Below are 20,624 nucleotides of genomic sequence, written 5' to 3' on the forward strand. Positions count from 1 at the left end.
CCATCTGTTCTCCACTTCTTCTGATCCCATGCAGGAAATCCCCAGTCAGCCAATCACTGGGGTGAGTGGGCCTTTTTGCGGGAGTCAAACATCACAGGAAGCAAGGAGAAGAAGAGGGCCACCCGAACGACAGCGGCAGGCATCAGGGCAAGTCAGTAACCTGTCATTTTTATTTTCAGGAGACAAACTCCTTTAAATCTAATAAAATCTCTACCTGGAAAATCCCCTTAATCACTGTCTAATGCTAATATTTTCTCCTGGTATAGCAGCAACATTATTGTATAATAATTACAAATGGACATAATTATATAATTTTTTGAGTGGTGGAGGGTTGCATGTTTTGGTCATGGGTGATGTACCTGTGTTAATGAGAGTGGCCATGATAAGTTAATAGCCCTAATCTGGCTTGGGCAGAGGACACAGCAGCAGTAGCCTATATGAAAGGGGGTGGGCATATGGAAAACATTATGAATGGTGCTCTACACATGCCACTTTTTTGTTTTTTCTTTGGAACCTTTATGATGTCCCTTTTGAAAATTATATTTATGTGCCAGATCACCTTGAAGTAAATGGAAGTTATCTTCCACCAAGGTAAGATTTCTAGGTATGCCGCTGGGCTTGGGAATCACAGATAATTTACCCTTTCAACACCTCAGGCTTATGAAATTGACCAGATATCACATCCTCTGAGTTTGCATCTGAATCAACCTGGCAAGAAGTGGATTTCAAACAATAAGGTTCTTTCAACATTCTTTTTATTAGAGTATAAAGACACTACTACTATACAGTAAATAACAAATTTTACATTTTTTACAAACAGTAAACAAAACCTATAACAAAGGTAATAGAGGGTCATTACCGGAGTGAAGTGATCAATTGTGCTATATATAATAAAGTCTCTTTGTTGTAGAGGTAGTCCACTCGTGAAGATTGGATAGAGTAAGTCTTATTACACTCCAGTGGAGTTATGAATAAACAGTCATACGTGTATAGTATTGCATAGTATTGCGGACTATATTTTCAATGTCCCATCTGTCACAGATAGATTGTTGATGAGGTATCTAGAAATGATCTAGTGGAACAAATGTATACATGGAATTCAAATAGAGGTATAAAATGCTTCCAAAATTGGAAGTCCTGGTTGTACCACTTCCCCATACAAACGTGAATACCCTGAGATTCACCTCATCATCTACCCGGTGTAACCTGGAGGATATTTCTTCGAATGTAATCTTATAGAGGGGCATTTATGAAAGTTTGCTTAGGTATGCTATTTTTTAGTTGTTAGTAAGGCGGGTTAAAAAAAAAAAAAGCTTTCCCCCCTCTCGTGGCAGATTGTTGCACGAAAAAAGACGGTGGCGCAATTGCAAATTTTTTGCAACAATTTTATGCCGAAAAACTGGGGTAAATATGTTGATAAATGTCTGTCATTATAATTCTTCATAACATTGATTTACACAGGGATCCTCTAGGAATACAGTTACTGTTTAATTTCTCTCTTTATACATACAAATCACATTACACTGCATAAACTCTGCTGTTTAAGAGTGAAGCGAGTGGGGAGCTTCCGATTCTACGCAGTGCACTTTTTTGTAAAAAGGACACCTTATCTCTATTCTGTAGGTCCATACGGTTACAAAGATACCCAAGTTATATAGGTTTAATTTTATTTTACTACAAAAAATAAATTAAAACTACATGCATATCGGGATGTATGAGGACTCATTTTTTGCGCTGTGATCTGCAGTTTTTTTTGGTACCATTTTTGTTTTGATGGGACTTTTTGATCACTTTTCGTTTTTTTAGGGAATACAAACTTACCAAAAATACGCAATTTTGGACTTTGGAATCTTTTTTACATATACGCCATTGAGCGTGCAGTTTAATTAACATTATATTTTTATAGTTTGGACATTTATGCATGCGGTGATACCACATATGTTTATGTTTATTTTTGTTTACATATTTTTTTTTTTAAATGGGAAAAGGGGGGTGATTCAAACTTTTATTAGGGAAGGAGTTAATTCACATTTATTAACTTTTTTTTTTTTTACTTGTTTTTACACCATGACTATTACATGCAATCTTCTGATTGCATACACAGGCATGGAGCTGCTGATCGCTGATCGGACGGAGAGGAGTCGGGTATTTCACCGCGGTGGTACCGAACAGCCCGACTGAGCTGCCGGGAACCATTTACTTTCATTTTAGATATGGTGATCAACTTTGCGAGGTTAATACCAGGCATCACCGCGATCGGTGATATCCAGCATTAGACACAGGTCCTGCTGGCTGATAGCCGCCAGGACCACCCAGCTATGATGCGGTGTCAGCCTGTGACCCCGCGTCATAGCAGGGAAGCAGGACCAGGGCGTACAGGGGTCCCCAACAGGTTAAACATTTAGTTCCTTATAAAGTCTGTTTTTATCTATCTATCTACATTTTGTTTGATGGAAAAAAAATGTAACACGTTTTTCACTATCCTGGAGTGCTGCAAGTCAAGTGGCAGAATCATTGATCAATGTTATCCTATGGGATAACAATGATCAATGTAAAATATCAGTATGTGTAGTGTTATAGCCCCCTATGGGGGCTATAACATTGCAAACAAAAAGTGAAAACCCCTCCCCTAATAAAAGTTTGAATCACCCCCCCTTTTCCCATATAAAAAAAATTCCAAAAATGAATAAAAAGCAATCAAAAAGTCAGATCAATACATAAATGCTACCTCTAAAAACTTAAGATCGCTGCGCAAAAAATGAGCCCTCATATCACCCTGTACGCGGAAAAAAAAAAAATGTTATAGGGGGTCAGAAGATGACAATTTTAAACGTATAAATTTTCCTGCATTTTTTTCAAGAAGTACGGCAAAATCAAACTTATATAAGTAGGGTATCATTTTAATTGTATGGACCCACAGAATAAAGAGAAGGTGTTATTTTTACCGAAAAAATTTACTGCATACAAACTGAAGACCCCCAAAGTTACAAAATGGCATTTTTTCTTCAATTTTGTCGCACATAGATTTTTTTCCCATTTTGCCATAGATTTTTGGGTAAAATAACTGATTTATTACAAATAAGAATTGGTGGCGCAAAAAAAATAAGCCATCATATGGATTTTTAGGTGCAAAATTTTATGAATTATGATTTTTTAAAGGAAAGGAGAAAAAAACGAAAGTGCAAAATCGAAAAATCCTGAGTCCTTAAGGGGTTAAAATGCAACTTAGAGATACATTCCTTTTAGGGGTTTTGCAGGCAGACTTTCAGACTTTCCTTTTAGCATGTTTTTATTCATTGCTTCTCACTTTACAAAATTGATATGTCAATCTTAGTCTCTGTTGTTCATGGTAGCTCATTTCACGGTACATTAGTTTTAAAATTTCTCCGTCCATTGTAGAAATATTTCAGCCAAGGTCTTTCCTTTGGTCATTTTTTATAGTCCTTTCACTTATGCAATAAAGTATTTGGATAACCCATTATAATGTTTCACTTTAGGGAATTGTTGAAATGTACTTGCCACAAGCCTGAATATATTTTTTTTTTTACTTTTACATTGGTTTAATTATTATACAACATCACTGATGAGCATTAACAATAAAACATCAGGTGAAGTAAATCCCATTGATCATCTTATGACATTGGCACCTGCCAATGGGATACATTAAACATCAAATGCACAGTTAAAGGGGGAGAATTATGAAAACTTGTCCAGAGGAAAAGTTACTGAGTTGCTCATAGCAACCAATCAGATTGTTTCTTTCATTTTTCAGAGACCTTTTCAAAAATGAAAGAAGTGATTTGATTGGTTTCTATGGGCAACTCGGCAACTTTTCCTCCTGACAAGTTTTGATAAATCTCCTCCTCAGTTCTTAAAGTTTGTTCTATATGTTGCAATCTAGAAAAATGGTCAAGTATAATGATCTGAGCTATTTGAAAAAGACCAAACTGTTATGGCTAGTTGATTGGTCAAAGCACAGAAGGACATTGCATATCACAAATTTACTTGACTTCTACCATGTCAGTCTAAATAACATGTCATCATCCCAATATACATATCCCATAAAGCATTACATAACAGATCTAAAAAACAGTACCAAAGAACCCATACAGACCAGATCCCAATTTGAACACCGGATAGCCAGACCTACAGGACAGAGGACATCATACAGTGTTCCCCTGTCCGTACTGCAGAAATAACTGCTAGCAAGTGGAGTTCAAGTAGACCTAGAGGTCAACTAGAGGTTGTCTATGGGAAATTGACATACGAGTGCTAACAGTATTGCTGCAGAGGTTGAAAAAGTGGGGATTCAGCCTGGCAGTTCTCAGACCATACGCCACACACTACATCAAACTACGTTTGCATTGCTATTGGGCCAGAAGGAAGCCTCTTCTAAAGATGAAGTACAAGAAATTCTGCAAACAGTTTGCTGAAGACAAGCAGACTTAGGACATGGATTACTAGAACCATGTCCTGTGGTCAAATTAGTTCAAGATAAACTTATTTGGTTTAGATTTTGTCAAGCGTGTGTGGCAGCAACCAGGTGAGAAGTACAAGGATAAGCGTATCTTGCCTACAGTTAACCATGGTGGTGTGAGTGTCATTGTCTGGTGCTGAATGAGTGCTACTGGTACCGGGGAGCTACAGTTCATTGAGGGGACCATGAATGTCAACACGTAATGTGATATACTGAAGAAGAGCATGACTGGGCTGCAAGACAGTATTCCTACATGATAAACACTTCAAACACATCTCCAAGAAGACTGCTGTCTTGCTAAAGAAGCTGAGGGTAAAGGTGATGGACTGGCCAAGCATGTCTCCAGACCTAAACCCTATTAAGCATCTGTGAGCGCCGGGTTCCATCCCGGAGATTGTGGGGGACCCCAGCGGTCCTACCCCCCGTGATCAGCAACTTATCACCCATTCTGTGGATAGGGGATAAGTTAATTTTCCTTTAAGATAATGCTGGAAAATAACAGTGGCCAAACTAAATATTGACACTTTAGAACCAATTTGGACATTTTCCACTCACTACTACTCACTTTTGTGAATATTATCGAATTTTATTGAATACATTTTATTATTGAACTTTTGTAATAAAAGTTCTTTTTTCATTGAAATTACTGTGCACTCTTCTATGAGATGCAAGGGAAATCATACACTGCTGGATTGTTATTGGATTTTCAGTGCAGATTCCACACTCAGAAGTTTGAAGTACAGTTCATATGGATAGATTTTACAATACCTCATCCACATGTAGCTTAAATACTTTGTTAAAGACTGGAAATCTTTGCACTGATTTTTTTTCTTTATTGTTGATTTATTTTGCTGAGTGCATAATAGTAACTTTCTAAATAGTCTTCAGCTCCTACTCAGAGAAAAATAAAACATAAAACTGTCAGACCAACCTTCTGCTCTCTCAATATTAAAGATAACCGGGGAGTGAGTTGCACACCAGCTTAGGCATCTTTCACATTGCTCAACTAAAGGGAGCTCCGTTAGCAATTCTGTCATGACGACAGGAGTTTAGTGGAGAAAAATTGTGCATTCACCATTTTGTTTCTCTGCTAAACTCAGGTAAACTACCAGATCCTTGACAGACCCCATTCAAATCAATAGGATCTGTTGGGATCTGGTGGATTCAATTGTGCTCAGAACTGAACAACAGGATGAAGCACAATGTGAACATAGCCTTAAAGAGTATCTGGGAGGGGGGAGGACGAGGGGGAAGAGGAACCTTGGAGGACAGGTCACACAGGCTGGAGAAGTAGAGCTCACAAAAGGTAGTTTGCAGGTGAGAATCATACATAGAGCCCACATAGCAAGCTGAAGAGGTGGTAGATGCATAAGTAATAAACATTTATACACCCAACCTATGGAGAAAATGTTTGTATGCATGGATTTTACCTGAATCATTACAACTCCAAAATGTCTTCTGGTCGACTGGGTTCAAATCATCCTTTTTGCATGGTTTCATCACCTAAAACATAAACATAAGAAATGTTGTATTTATATGGATTCCACCAATTCACCTATGTTCCTTTGTGTCTACAAACTTTTGGAAGCCTTTTTTGGACTGTATTCACAATTGCATCTTCTAGTTTATTCTGGGCTTAAAGGGGTACTCCACTGGAAAACATTTTCCTTTAAATCCACTGGTGGGGGGGGGGTGGTTGGGGAGGGGTTGGTCGATCGGGGCCGGCGGGGGTCCCCTCAGAAGCGGCGGCGTTGGTCCCGGCGGCAGGACACAACAGGAGGTGAGGCCTGTTCACCTACTGCTGTTGTTGGGCAACAACTCTCAGCATGCACAGCAAAAAGGCATGCTGGGAGTTGTAGTTTTGCAACAGCTGGAGTTCCAACTACAACTCCCAGCATGCCCTTTGGTAGTCTGTGCATGCTGGGGGTTGTAGTTATGCAACTGCTGGAAGCACATTTTTTCTATGAAAAAGAGTGCATCCAGCTGTTGCATAACTACAACTCCCAGCATGCACAGACTACCAAAGGGCATGCTAGGAGTGGTAGCAGTGTGCCTCCAGCTGTTGCAAAACGACAACTCTCAGCATGCCCTTCGACTGTCAATGCATGCTGAGTGTTGCAGTTTTGCAACAGCTGGAGACACATTGGTTGTGAAACAGAGTTTGTGTCCTAACTCAGTGTTTCGCAACCAGTGTGCCTCCAGCTGTTGCAAAACTACAACTACCAGCATGCACTGAGAGACTGTACATTGCAACAGCTGGAGGCACACTGGTTGCGAAACACTGAGTAAAGTAACAAACTCTCAGTGTTGCGCAACCAGCGTGCTTCCAGCTGTTGCATAACTGCAACTCCCAACATGTCAGTGCATGCTGGGAGTTGTAGTTTTGCAACAGCTGAAGGTTTGCCCCCCCCCCATGTGAATGTACAGGGTACATTCACATGGGAGAGTGTTTACAGTGAGTTTTCTGCGGCAAGTTTGAGATGCGGCAAATTTTCTGCCGCAGTTCAAACTCCCAGCGAGAAACTCAATGTAAACCCCTGCTCGTGTGAATGTACCCTAAAAACACTACACTACTCTACACCTACATAAAATAAAAAGTAAAACACTACATATACACACTCTTACACAGTCCCCCCCTCCCCCCCAATGAAAAAAAGGCTTGTACGGCAGTGTTTCCAAAACGGAGCCTTAGCTGTTGAAAAACAACAACTCCCAGTATTGCCGGACAGACACTGACTGTCAAGGCATGCTGAAAGTTTTGCAACAGCTGGAGGCCCCCTGTTTGGCAATTTCTGCTGTAGGGTATTTTGGTGGTGGATGCAAATCGCCAAAATAGGCCTCAAATGCGCATGGCGCTCTCTCACTTTCGAGCCCTGTCGTATTTTAAGGCAACAGTTTAGTGCCACATATGGGGTATTTCTGTACTCGGGAGGAATTGCATTACAAATTATGGGGGGATTTTTCTCCTTTTACCCCTTATGAAAAGGTAAAGTTGGGGTCTACACCAGCATGTTAGTGTAAAAAAATTAAATTTTTTACACTAACATGCTGGTGTTGCCCCATACTTTTAATTTTCACAAGTGGTAAAAGATGAAAATTACCTCCAATATTTGTAAGGCAATTTCTCCTGAGTACAGAAATACCCCATATGTGAGTGTAAAGTGATCTGCGGGTGCACAACAAGGCTCAGGAGTGAGAGAGCACTATGTACATTTGAGGTCTAAATTGGTGATTTGCACAGGGGTGGCTCATTTTACAGCGGTTCTGACATAAACGCAAAACAATAAATACCCAGATGTGACCCCATTTTGGAAACTACACCCCTCATGGAATGTAACAAGGAGTATAGTGAGCCTTAACACCCCACAGGTGTTTGACGAATTTTCATCAAAGTTGGATGTGAAAATTAAAAATTCCACTAAAATGATGGTGTTACCCTACATTTTTCATTTTCACAAGGGAGAATAGGAAAAAATCCCCCAACAATTTGTAGCCCAATTTCTTCTGAGTAAGAACATACCCCATATGTGGATGTAAAATGCTCTGCGGGCGAACTACAATGCTCAGAAGAGAAGGAGCAGCATTGGGCTTTTGGAGAGAGAATGTGTCCGAAATTGAAGGCCATGTGTGCTTACAAAGCCCCCATAGTGCCAGAACAATGGACCCCATTTTGGAAACTACACCCCTCACGTAATGTAATAGGATGTACAATGAGCATTTAAGCCCCACAGGTGTCTGACAGGTTTTTGGAACAGTGGTCCGTGAAAATGAAAAATTACATTTTTCATTTGCATAACCCACTGTTCCAAAGATCTGTCAAATGCCAGTGGGGTGTAAATGCTCACTGCATCCCTTATCAAATTCTGTGAGGGGTGTAGTTTCCAAATTGAGGTCACATGTGGGGGGAAAGTCCACTGTTCTGGCACTTCCATTCCAACAAAATTCTCTCTCCAAATGCTCAATGGCGCTCATTCTCTTCTGAGCATTGTAGTGCGCCTGTAATGCACTTGACGTCCACACATGGGGTATTGCCATACTCAGAAGAGATGGGGTTACAAATTTTGGGAGGCTTGTTCTCCTATTATCCCTTGGGAAAATGAAAAATTTGGGGTAACACCAGCATTTTAGTGAAAAAAATCGAATTTTTCATGTCCAACTTTAGTGGAAATTTGTTGAACACCTGTGGGGTGTTAAGGCTCACTGTACCCTTTGTTGCATTCCTTGAGGGGTGCAGTTTCCAAAATAGTATGCCATGTGTTTTTTTTTTTTTTTTTTTGATGTTCTGGCACCATAGGGGCTTCCTAAATGCGACATGCCCCCCAAAAAAACATTTCAGCAAAATTTGCTTTCCAAAAGCTAAATGTGACTCCTTTTCTTCTGAGCATTGTAGTGCGCCTGTAATGCACTTGACGTCCACACATGGGGTATTTTCATACTCAGAAGAGATGGGGTTACAAATTTTGGAGGGCATGTTCTCCTATTACCCCTTGTAAAAATGTAAAATTCGGGGGAAAACCAGCATTTTAGTGAAAAAAATGTCATTTACACATCTGACTTTAACGAAAAGTCGTCAAACACCTGTGGGGTGTTAAGGCTCACTGTACCTCTTGTTATGTTCCTTGAGGGGTGTAGTTTCCAAAATAGTATGTCTTTTTTTTTCTTTTTTTTGTAGCTGTTCTGGCACCATAGGTGCTTCCTAAATGTGACATGCCCCCCAAAAACCATATCAGAAAACTCACTCTCCAAAATCTCATTGTCGCTCCTTCCCTTCTGAGCCCTCTGCTGTGCCTGCCGAACACTTTACATACACATGAGGTGTTTCCTTACTCAAGAGAAATTGGTTTACAAATTTCGGGGGGCTTTTTCTCCTTTTACCCCTTGAAAAATTTCAAAAACTGAGTCTACAAGAACATGTGAGTGTAAAAAATGAAGATTTTTAATTTTCACCTTCACTTTGCTGTTATTCCTGTGAAACACCTAAAGGGTAAACACACTTTCTGAATGTCGTTTTGAATACTTTGAGGGTGAAGTTTTTATAATGGGGTAATTCACGGGGTATTTCTAACATAAATGCCGTTCAAATCCACTTCAAAACTGAACTGGTCCCTGAAAAATTCAGATTTTGAACATTTTGTGAAAAATTTGAAAATTGCTGCTGAACTTTGAAGCCCTCTGATGTCTTCCAAAAGTAAAAACATGTCAACTTTATGATGAAAATATAAAGTAGACATATTTTATATGTAAATCAATATATTATTTATTTGTTAAGTCTATTTTTCAAAGTTAAATCAAAGTTATCAAATTTTGGAATTTTTCACCAAGAAATGATGCAAATATTGACAAAAATTTACCACTGACATAAAGTAGAATATGTCATGAAAAAACTGTCTCGGAATCAGAATGAAAAGTAGAAGCATCCCAGAGTTATTAATGCTTAAAGTGACAGTGGTCAGATGTGCAAAAAATTCACTGGTCCTTAAATGGGCACTGTAAGATACAAAAACATTTGATATGTTGTAAAGCTAGGAGAGATGTGAGCAGACAGCATACTGAGGGAGGGGGCGGAGACCTGCACAGTGAGGCTACGCCTCCATGAGAGGAATTCAGACTAGTGAGCTAAGATAAAAGTGTAATAAAATAAAAAAGGTGCTAGACACATAAAGGTGCTAGACACATAAAAATGTGATGTACATGGTCAGGATTAGGTACTGAGTGATATATAAAAAAAAAATGTTTTTGTTGGATCTGACGGGTACACTTTAAGGTGAAAATGATCTGGGTCCTTAACCTCTTAAGGACCCAGGACGTATGGGTATGTATTACGTATCGCATCATATTGCGACGGGCCCGGCGTCATGGTGAAGTGCCGCACGTTATTAACCCTTTAGCCGCGCGTTCAAAGCTGAGCCGCGTGGCTAAAAACGAAAGTAAAAGTGCCCGGCTAGCTCAGGGAGCTGTTCGTAATGGCCGTGGTATAATCGCGGCATCCCGAACAGCTGTAGCACAGTAGGAGGTCTTCTTACCTTCTCCTGCGCTTTCCGATCGCCGAATGAATGCTTCAAGCCTGAGATCCAGGCTTGAGCATTCAATCGCCGAAAACACTGATTGGTCCATTCCTATGGAGATGCATCAATCAGTGTAAAAGATCAGTTAATGCAATGTTATAGCCCCCTATAGGAGCTATAATATTGCATAAGAAAAATGTAAAAAAATCATTAACCATTTCAATTATCCCTTCCCCTAATAAAAGTTTGAATCACCCGGCATTTCCAAGAATAAAAAAAACACAGTGTAAATAAAAATAAAAATAAACATATGTGGTATCACCGTGTGTGGAAGTGTCCGAATTATAAAAATATACCGCTTTTTAAACCACACGTTCAATGGCGTACGCAAAAAAATTCCAAAGCCAAAAATAGCGCATTTTTGATCACTTTTTATACCACAAAAAAGTGAATAAAAAGTGATCAAAAAGTCTGATCAGAACAAAAATGGTACCGCTAAAAACTTCAGATCACGGTGCAAAACATGAGCCATGATAGCGCTCTGAACAAAGAAAAATAAAAAAGTTATAGGGGTCAGAAGATGACCATTTTAAACGTATACATTTTCCTGCATGTAGTTATGATTTTTTTTCTGAAGTGATACAAAATCAAACCTAAACAAGTAGGGTATCATTTTAACCATATGGACCTACAGAATAAAGATAAGGTGTCATTTTTGCCGAAAAATGTACTGCGTAAAAACGGAAGCCCCCAAAACGTACAAAATAGATTTTTTTTCCTGTTTCACCGTAGATTTTTGGGTAAAATGACTAATGTCATTACAAAGTAGAATTAGTGACGCAAAAAATAAGCCATCATATAGAATTTTAGGGGAAAATTTTAAAGAGTTATGATTTTTTTAAAGTTAAGGAGGAAAAATTTTAAATGAAAAAAACGAAAAAGCCTGGGTCCTTAAGGGGTTAAGGGGTCAAGGTTTTGTTCTGTTCAACACTTTGGATTTGTGGAATATTTCTGCTAATACATATACATTTCCACATTTTCCATTATCACATATTTAATTATTTACTATAAAGCTAATAATTATGCAAACAAAAATCTGAAAAAAAAAACAAAACCCCAAAAAAATAACCAGAGTCAGCTGTCAATGTTTCTAATATAGAATAGAAGTTGCTGTGGGTTATTTCATAAAACGTTTGTTTATGCTAGTTGACTTCTTTTATAATGTGCCATTTGATAATATGTTAACGTAATTTGAATTGCCAACCTAATCTGACAATGCTGCTGTACAACATAGGTTCACAATGTGATGGTTTCAGATCTGACAGCTTAGATCTTTACGATAGAAATACTGAGAGTATATGGATTTTATTCATGACTTCAGCTAAGATCATATTTATATCATGGACTGTTTCTCACGGTTATTCAGGATGTTTACCATTCAGAAGCTTATTCACATCAAGAAGGCATTCACCAAAAAATCCCTCTTTGTCTATATGCAGCCTGTTTGTTTTTCCTTCATTTGTGAGTTCTTTTTTTCCGCAAAGTTTGTGATGACGCAGTTATGTATTTGATGTACACATTAACTTTTTTACCCATCCATGTCAAAAAGGTTCCGCTATACAGAAGGCAGGGATATATATATATATATATATATATATATATATATATACATATTCCCCCACCTACATAATATAAGTTGTTTGTGGAAATAGCAATACCTATGGTAAGGCACATTTTTTTCAGAAATGTCAATTCATAATAAGACAAAGTCAAGTGTATTAGTAGTATGCTATAGCACATTGGTATGGTTGCCTATAGATTGATGATCATCACAGGTTGGCACAGTGCAAGAGCTAATTATTTTTATATAGTCCTTAAAACTTACATTTTGCATTACATTCAAGAGGCAGCACTGTGTGCATAGCAATAACATAAGTATTTACTCATGGGTAAGCTCTCCATAGGTTTATGGGTGGCAAGAGATAAAGCAGGCCTTGATTTACATTTCAAGGGCAGTGCAGACCCTCTAGAGGAGAAAGATAGGCTCACAAATTGCTGGTTCTGAGCCCAGGCTTCCCTTCTCTTCTATGTCAAGCACAAGCAAGCAAGTTTACCCTGCTCCTAGTCAAAGCAAAGGTATTGGTTTAGTTTCATTCTCACTTCTGTATCAACATATAGTTTTACATGACACATGCCAATATTATATGATGCAGGCATGCTTACTAGCATAAGTGACAGCAGTCTTTATAGTGTAGCACCATCAAATTTATTCTAACATACGTGCTGTGTGGACCCATATTTTCTGCTAGTTCCTGCAAATGCAAGCAAGGTGAATTAAATGTGGACACATGAGCAGGGAGTTCTCCCTATGGTATCAGGTGTATAGCTACAGGCCTGTATGCCAAGAAGAAATAGATATGGTGAAATTCTCTGCCAGAGGAGGTGGTCATGGTGAACTCTGTAAAAGACTTTAAAAGGGATGCATTTTTGAAGAATAATAACATTACAGGTTATGAATTCTAGATATATATCAACTCAATAGGCACTCATTAGGGTTATAGGTTGAACTTGATGGACTCTGGTCTTTTTTCGACCTTATGAACTATGTATGTGTTTAACTCAACCTGCAATTGACACCGAGAGAGCTATTTTCAGTTCATTACACCCCGTGTCTCGGATGTTCCTCTCCATTACACAGCCAGAAAGGTACAACTGGCTCATCCCTACTTATGCCATTTAAAGGTAACCTGTGATAGTCTCTCTTTCTATTAAATAAGCCTGTTACACTGGCCATGCACAATATTAACACTCACTAGTTATTCTTTCCTCTATAGAGGAGGAGTGTGCAAAAATATAATATATGAGCCCCTGTGCACATCTGGTGTGTCCGCCCCTGATCTGTATAGTAAATCAGATTGTATGAAACTCTATTGACTAAAACCTTTTACATGCACACTCATGTGTTTCTGTCAATCCTGTGCAAGCAGCAAGCATATGGAAATATAACATCCATCAAGCAATGCACAGGAAAATCATTATCTGTCAAAACAAACCATAATATGCTGCTGTTGCTGTTGTTATAATGTGAACGGACTTGTCAGTTCTTTTATGATGACTACAGCATAAAAAAAGATTGGTGTTAATCTGATACATGAGTTATAAGGGAGTCTGCATTTCTGGGATTCCTGGGGAATCGAATGCTTTTAACCATTTGTGCCCCCTTTTGCACTTTACTGAGCACTATGTATAGAGTGCAAAGATTCTATTCTTATTCTTTAAAGTTGGTAAATCCAGCATGTGCAGGAAAAAATATATACTTTATTTCAACATTTTAACAAGGCTGACCTGTTTTGAGCAGTAAAACTCTTCCTCGTAGAAGGGGGGCTACTGGTCAGCAGTTGTGTTTGTGGAGGGTGGATTTACCAAAGGTATTTGGACCTATGCTTGCGGTCAGGCGATCCTTTTTTCACCACACCCCTTCATGTGTTACAACATTCAACACGGGGCTCAAGTCAATATCACAACAGCTATTACTTTCCTTTTCTTTTTACTGTATTCTATTTTTATGAACTGCCAAGTCAAAATATCAGAACAATTTTAGCCTGTATATGATGCACCATATCCTATAAACAAGACAATGTGCACCCTGGTACAAGGTCTGTACATATTTTTTTGCAACACATGTTGGGTTCAGTCTTTTTTAAGACTTAGATGTGCACATTAATAAACTTAGACAAGTCAGCTCTGCTATTACCTCATTGAGACAAGTTATATTTATACAGGCTGTAGGTGACAGAGTGCAATTTGACCTGCATGTGACATTCTTTAGGTTATCGGTAGGATACATATCAGGAGCTATGTTGCTATAGGGACGTAACAACATCTAGAAAGCCATATGGCAGGGTTAGTGTTTAACCCCTTAGTGATCAGCCTGTTTTAAACCAAGCAATTTGCTTCCATTTTCTCATGGACTCATTCCAAGAGCTATATATTTGTTTTCTCATCAACATAGTCGTATGAAGTTTTTTTTTGTGGAAAAGTTGTACTTTTCAATGATACCTGTCTGGGCTACATATAACATATTGATGAACTTTGTAATTTTTTTGTGTGTATTTAATTGAGAAAAAAAACCTGCAGAATTGGCATTATTTACATTTTGATTAAAATGTTTGTTTTTCAAACATGTTCCTTCACTCTGAAATCTATATCATTATTTATTTGTATGCCACCTGAGCTGTATAAGGGTCTTTATTTTATTTTATTTTTTTTTTTGCAGGACTTGTAGTGCCATTTTGGGCTACATATGATTATTTAATAGTTTTTAATAGTTATTTAATAGTTATTGTAGACAGAGTGGTGAACAACAAACAACAGTGATTCTGTTAAATATTGTTTCACTCAATGCTCTGTGCAGATGAAACACAGGTCTTTTTAGAACTTGATCTTTCATCATGCCCTAATGGGTATACAAATATAGAAACCTGGGGCCTCCATTAGTCCCTTGTCTGCCATGGCAACCCAATGGCGCACCACTATCATATCTTGAGGATGCATGATGGATGGACATAAGCCACGTAGGGGCTGCAGCTGCTATGGATCGCAGCATGATTTTAATAGCCAGGATAAGAGGTTCAACCAGTAACATTAGAGCAGGAGCTTGAATGTCATAAAGCCCCTGGGCCCTGTATACAGCACCACAACGACATTCCACTCTCAGCAGGCATAGCACATCACTGTATACTGCACAGTAGCAGGACCCGTGTCATAGGAGACCCCTTTGTGCTATCTGTTCTGCTCACTATACAGCTAAAGGCACAGTTTGGCTAAGCACAAGATATACATTGTATATCTTCTGCCCAGCCTGGAAAGAATTAAGGAGGGATGTTCTGGGGACACTTTTAACATATATTTTACAATATGTAAACATTACTGGATGGATAGTGTCCCTCAATACTGGGCACTGAAGGGATTAACTAGGGTTGCTAGGCATCTCTAGTTAAATCCTTCTAGGATACACAGTATATGGTTTGGGTTTCTGTACACAATCATTTTGCTTCTGTAGCTTCACCCCTTATAGCATCACTACTGTGTACAAGAACAGACTGTGTACAGGAACCTGGACGTGTAAGTGATGCTGTGTGAACACAACCAACATAACTTTTTGTGTGCTTCCCTTATGGGGAGTGTGCCAAAATGTACTAAACATTTGTTTTGTGTTTTCTTCTCTTCTTGTTTCAGGTCTGAATATGCTAAGGACTACTTTGGATCTGGTGGACAACTATAATCATTTCTTTAATTACATTTTCAGACTTATTAGCAGAAGATGTCTATTTTGTATTTTTTAATAAGCTGAGGCTTAGCAATAATCCCAAAACAGCTATCCCCCTATTATTATCCCACTACCCAACACCACAAAGGTACCGGGAAGAGCCGGTACCAACAGACCCAAATCATTTAAAATAGCACTCCTAAGCCTGGGTGGTAACAGACTGGGATTATTTAAAAAGTCGCTGTTTTTATGTTATGGAGGAGATGTGAGTGAGTGCATTGGAAGCCATTTATGAAGTAGCAGTTAAAAATATTAAGACCATAACAAAGCAAAGCGCCCTGTGTTCACATTTATTCATTTATTTATGAAAAGAAAAAAAATGCATAGCTCCTCATAGGGTGGTATAGTTAACAACATGGGATAGATTTGCATCAGTTATCAAGTGGATTCTTACCAAATGTGGTTATGTGCAGTTCACAACCATCTGTACGCGCTTGTGTAGTGATCTTGTGGACCGGTCTTACTTGGAGCAGCTGATTGTTGTGTTTGGTGTTCAAGTACACAAATCAAAGTTAAGTAAAAAAAAAAAAAAAAAATCCAAAATTCATGCCATCAAATGTATAATCTATATATAATCTATATGGTAGTTTAATTTTATCCAGTAACACATTTCAGGTTTCTCCTGTGTATCTGAATAATGGAGACCTCCCCAAACACTTTAAATTGAGGACATAAAATTAAACTACCATTTGGATTATTATTATTATTATTATTAATAGTTTTATTAACTTTTTCTTGATTAAATCATATATAACTCTTAGGTCTGATTGGAAATCCATATGGTTTGAAATTACCCTGTAAGCATTTATAATGCTACAATATTGTTGATAAATTTTTTTTTCACAAGTAAAAAAAATACTTTGGAAACTATAGATAAACATTTTCAGCTCATTCAATACCATCAGTACCATTTAAGGGGATACAATAGCACCAACTTATATGAATTAGAAATAAAAGATTTGAAAGCAAAAGCTCATTTCACCTAAACCTAAACAAAACAAAAAAAAAGAAGAAATTAAATCAAGATATTTTTCTCTTTATAATTGCTCACTATGAAATGCTATTTACCAGAATACTGACAATTTCAATCTAATTCAGTTTGTTATTTTCAGATGTGCATCCCTTTGACAGCATAAGAACAGTTTCCATGTTTACATAAATGTGTTATTGTTACGCCAAGCGCTCCGGGTCCCCGCTCCTCCCCGGAGCGCTCGCTACACTCTCCTCACTGCAGCGCTCCGGTCAGATCCACTGACCCGGGGCGCTGCGATACCGCCTCCAGCCGGGATGCGATTCGCGATGCGGGTAGCGCCCGCTCGCGATGCGCACCCCGGCTCCCGTACCTGACTCGCTCTCCGTCAGTCCTGTCCCGGCGCGCGCGGCCCCGCTCCCTAGGGCGCGCGCGCGCCGGGTCTTTGCGATTTAAAGGGCCACTGCGCCGCTGATTGGCGCAGTGGTTCCAATTAGTGTTATCACCTGTGCACTTCCCTATATCACCTCACTTCCCCTGCACTTCCTTGCCGGATCTTGTTGCCATCGTGCCAGTGAAAGCGTTTCCTTGTATGTTCCTAGCCTGTGTTCCAGACCTCCTGCCGTTGCCCCTGACTACGATCCTTGCTGCCTGCCCCGACCTTCTGCTACGTCCGACCTTGCTTCTGTCTACTCCCTTGTACCGCGCCTATCTTCAGCAGCCAGAGAGGTTGAGCCGTTGCTAGTGGATACGACCTGGTCACTACCGCCGCAGCAAGACCATCCCGCTTTGCGGCGGGCTCTGGTGAAGACCAGTAGTGACTTAGAACCGATCCACTAGCACGGTCCTCGCCAATCCCTCTCTGGCACAGAGGATCCACTACCTGCCAGCCGGCATCGTGACAGTAGATCCGGCCATGGATCCCGCTGAAGTTCCTCTGCCAGTTGTCGCTGACCTCACCACGGTGGTCGCCCAGCAGTCGCAACAGATAGCGCAACAAGGCCAACAGCTGTCTCAACTGACCGTTATGCTTCAGCAGTTACTACCACAGCTTCAGCAATCATCTCCTCCGCCAGCTCCTGCATCTCCTCCGCAGCGAGTGGCCGCTTCTGGTCTACGACTATCCTTGCCGGATAAATTTGATGGGGACTCTAAGTTTTGCCGTGGTTTTCTTTCCCAATGTTCCCTGCACCTGGAGATGATGTCGGACCAGTTTCCCACTGAAAGGTCTAAGGTGGCTTTCGTAGTCAGCCTTCTGTCTGGAAAAGCCCTGTCTTGGGCCACACCGCTCTGGGACCGCAATGACCCCGTCACTACCTCTGTACACTCCTTCTTCTCGGAAATTCGAAGTGTCTTTGAGGAACCTGCCCGAGCCTCTTCTGCTGAGACTGCCCTGTTGAACCTGGTCCAGGGTAATTCTTCCGTTGGCGAGTATGCCGTACAATTCCGTACTCTTGCTTCAGAATTATCCTGGAATAATGAGGCCCTCTGCGCGACCTTTAAAAAAGGCCTATCCAGCAACATTAAAGATGTTCTGGCCGCACGAGAAATCCCTGCTAATCTACATGAACTCATTCACCTAGCCACTCGCATTGACATGCGTTTTTCCGAAAGGCGTCAGGAGCTCCGCCAGGATATGGACTCTGTTCGCACGAGGCGTTTCTTCTCCCCGGCTCCTCTCTCCTCTGGTCCCCTGCAATCTGTTCCTGTGCCTCCCGCCGTGGAGGCTATGCAGGTCGACCGGTCTCGCCTGACACCTCAAGAGAGGACACGACGCCGCATGGAGAATCTCTGCCTGTACTGTGCTAGTACCGAACACTTCCTGAAGGATTGTCCTATCCGTCCTCCCCGCCTGGAAAGACGTACGCTGACTCCGCACAAAGGTGAGACAGTCCTTGATGTCTACTCTGCTTCTCCACGTCTTACTGTGCCTGTGCGGATGTCTGCATCTGCCTTCTCCTTCTCTGCTGTGGCCTTCTTGGACTCCGGATCTGCAGGAAATTTTATTTTGGCCTCTCTCGTCAACAGGTTCAACATCCCGGTGACCAGTCTCGCCAGACCCCTCTACATCAATTGTGTAAACAATGAAAGATTGGACTGTACCATACGTTTCCGCACGGAGCCCCTTCTAATGCACATCGGACCTCATCACGAGAGGATTGAACTTTTGGTCCTTCCCAATTGCACTTCTGAAATTCTCCTTGGACTTCCCTGGCTTCAACTTCACTCCCCAACCCTGGATTGGTCCACTGGGGAGATCAAGAGTTGGGGGCCCTCTTGTTCCAAGGACTGCCTAAAACCGGTTCCCAGTAACCCTTGCCGTGACTCTGTGGTTCCTCCCGTAACCGGTCTCCCTAAGGCCTATATGGACTTTGCGGATGTTTTTTGCAAAAAACAAGCTGAGACTCTACCTCCTCACAGGCCTTATGATTGTCCTATCGACCTCCTCCCGGGCACTACTCCTCCCCGGGGCAGAATTTATCCTCTGTCCGCCCCAGAGACTCTTGCCATGTCTGAATACGTCCAGGAAAATTTAAAAAAGGGCTTTATCCGTAAATCCTCCTCTCCTGCCGGAGCCGGATTTTTCTTTGTGTCCAAAAAAGATGGCTCTCTACGCCCTTGCATTGACTACCGCGGTCTTAATAAAATCACGGTTAAGAACCGCTACCCCCTACCTCTCATCTCTGAACTCTTTGATCGCCTCCAAGGTGCCCACATCTTTACCAAACTGGACTTAAGAGGTGCTTATAATCTCATCCGCATCAGAGAGGGGGATGAATGGAAAACGGCATTTAACACCAGAGATGGACACTTTGAGTATCTGGTCATGCCCTTTGGCCTGTGCAACGCCCCTGCCGTCTTCCAAGACTTTGTTAATGAAATTTTTCGTGATCTTTTATACTCCTGTGTTGTTGTATATCTGGACGATATCCTGATTTTTTCTGCCAATCTAGAAGAACACCGCCAGCATGTCCGTATGGTTCTTCAGAGACTTCGTGACAATCAACTCTATGCCAAAATAGAGAAATGTCTGTTTGAATGCCAATCTCTTCCTTTCCTAGGATACTTGGTCTCTGGCCAGGGACTACAAATGGATCCAGACAAACTCTCTGCCGTCTTAGATTGGCCACGCCCCTCCGGACTCCGTGCTATCCAACGTTTTTTGGGGTTCGCCAATTATTACAGACAATTTATTCCACATTTTTCTACCGTTGTGGCTCCTATCGTGGCTTTAACCAAAAAAAATGCCGATCCCAAGTCTTGGCCTCCTCAAGCGGAAGACGCCTTTAAACGGCTCAAGTCTGCCTTTTCTTCGGCTCCCGTGCTCTCCAGACCTGACCCATCTAAACCCTTCCTATTGGAGGTTGATGCCTCCTCTGTGGGAGCTGGAGCTGTCCTTCTACAAAAAAATTCTTCCGGGCATGCTGTTACTTGTGGTTTTTTTTCTAGGACCTTCTCTCCGGCGGAGAGAAACTACTCCATCGGGGATCGAGAGCTTCTAGCCATTAAATTAGCACTTGAGGAATGGAGGCATCTGCTGGAGGGATCAAGATTTCCAGTTATTATTTACACCGATCACAAGAACCTCTCCTACCTCCAGTCTGCCCAACGGCTGAATCCTCGCCAGGCCAGGTGGTCTCTGTTCTTTGCCCGATTTAATTTTGAAATTCACTTTCGGCCTGCCGATAAGAACATTAGGGCCGATGCTCTCTCTCGTTCCTCGGATGCTTCTGAAGTTGAACTCTCTCCGCAACACATCATTCCTCCTGACTGCCTGATTTCCACTTCTCCAGCCTCCATCAGGCAAACTCCTCCAGGAAAGACCTTTGTTTCTCCACGCCA

The 20,624-nt window shown here is 40.8% G+C and overlaps 1 protein-coding gene across 1 annotated transcript in view; it reads right to left on the reverse strand.

The window, feature by feature from the left end:
- SGK1 (serum/glucocorticoid regulated kinase 1) overlaps window positions 1-20,624 on the reverse strand; it is a 146,363-nt gene that overhangs the window by 48,607 nt on the left and 77,132 nt on the right. Inside the window, exon 3 of the mRNA XM_056566587.1 lies at window positions 5,908-5,980. Within this exon, the coding sequence (XP_056422562.1) occupies window positions 5,908-5,980 (73 nt within the window). The remainder of the gene's footprint in view (window positions 1-5,907; window positions 5,981-20,624) is intronic.

This window comes from Hyla sarda, chromosome 3, assembly GCF_029499605.1.
Source record: "Hyla sarda isolate aHylSar1 chromosome 3, aHylSar1.hap1, whole genome shotgun sequence".
Taxonomy (NCBI): Eukaryota; Metazoa; Chordata; class Amphibia; order Anura; family Hylidae; genus Hyla; species Hyla sarda.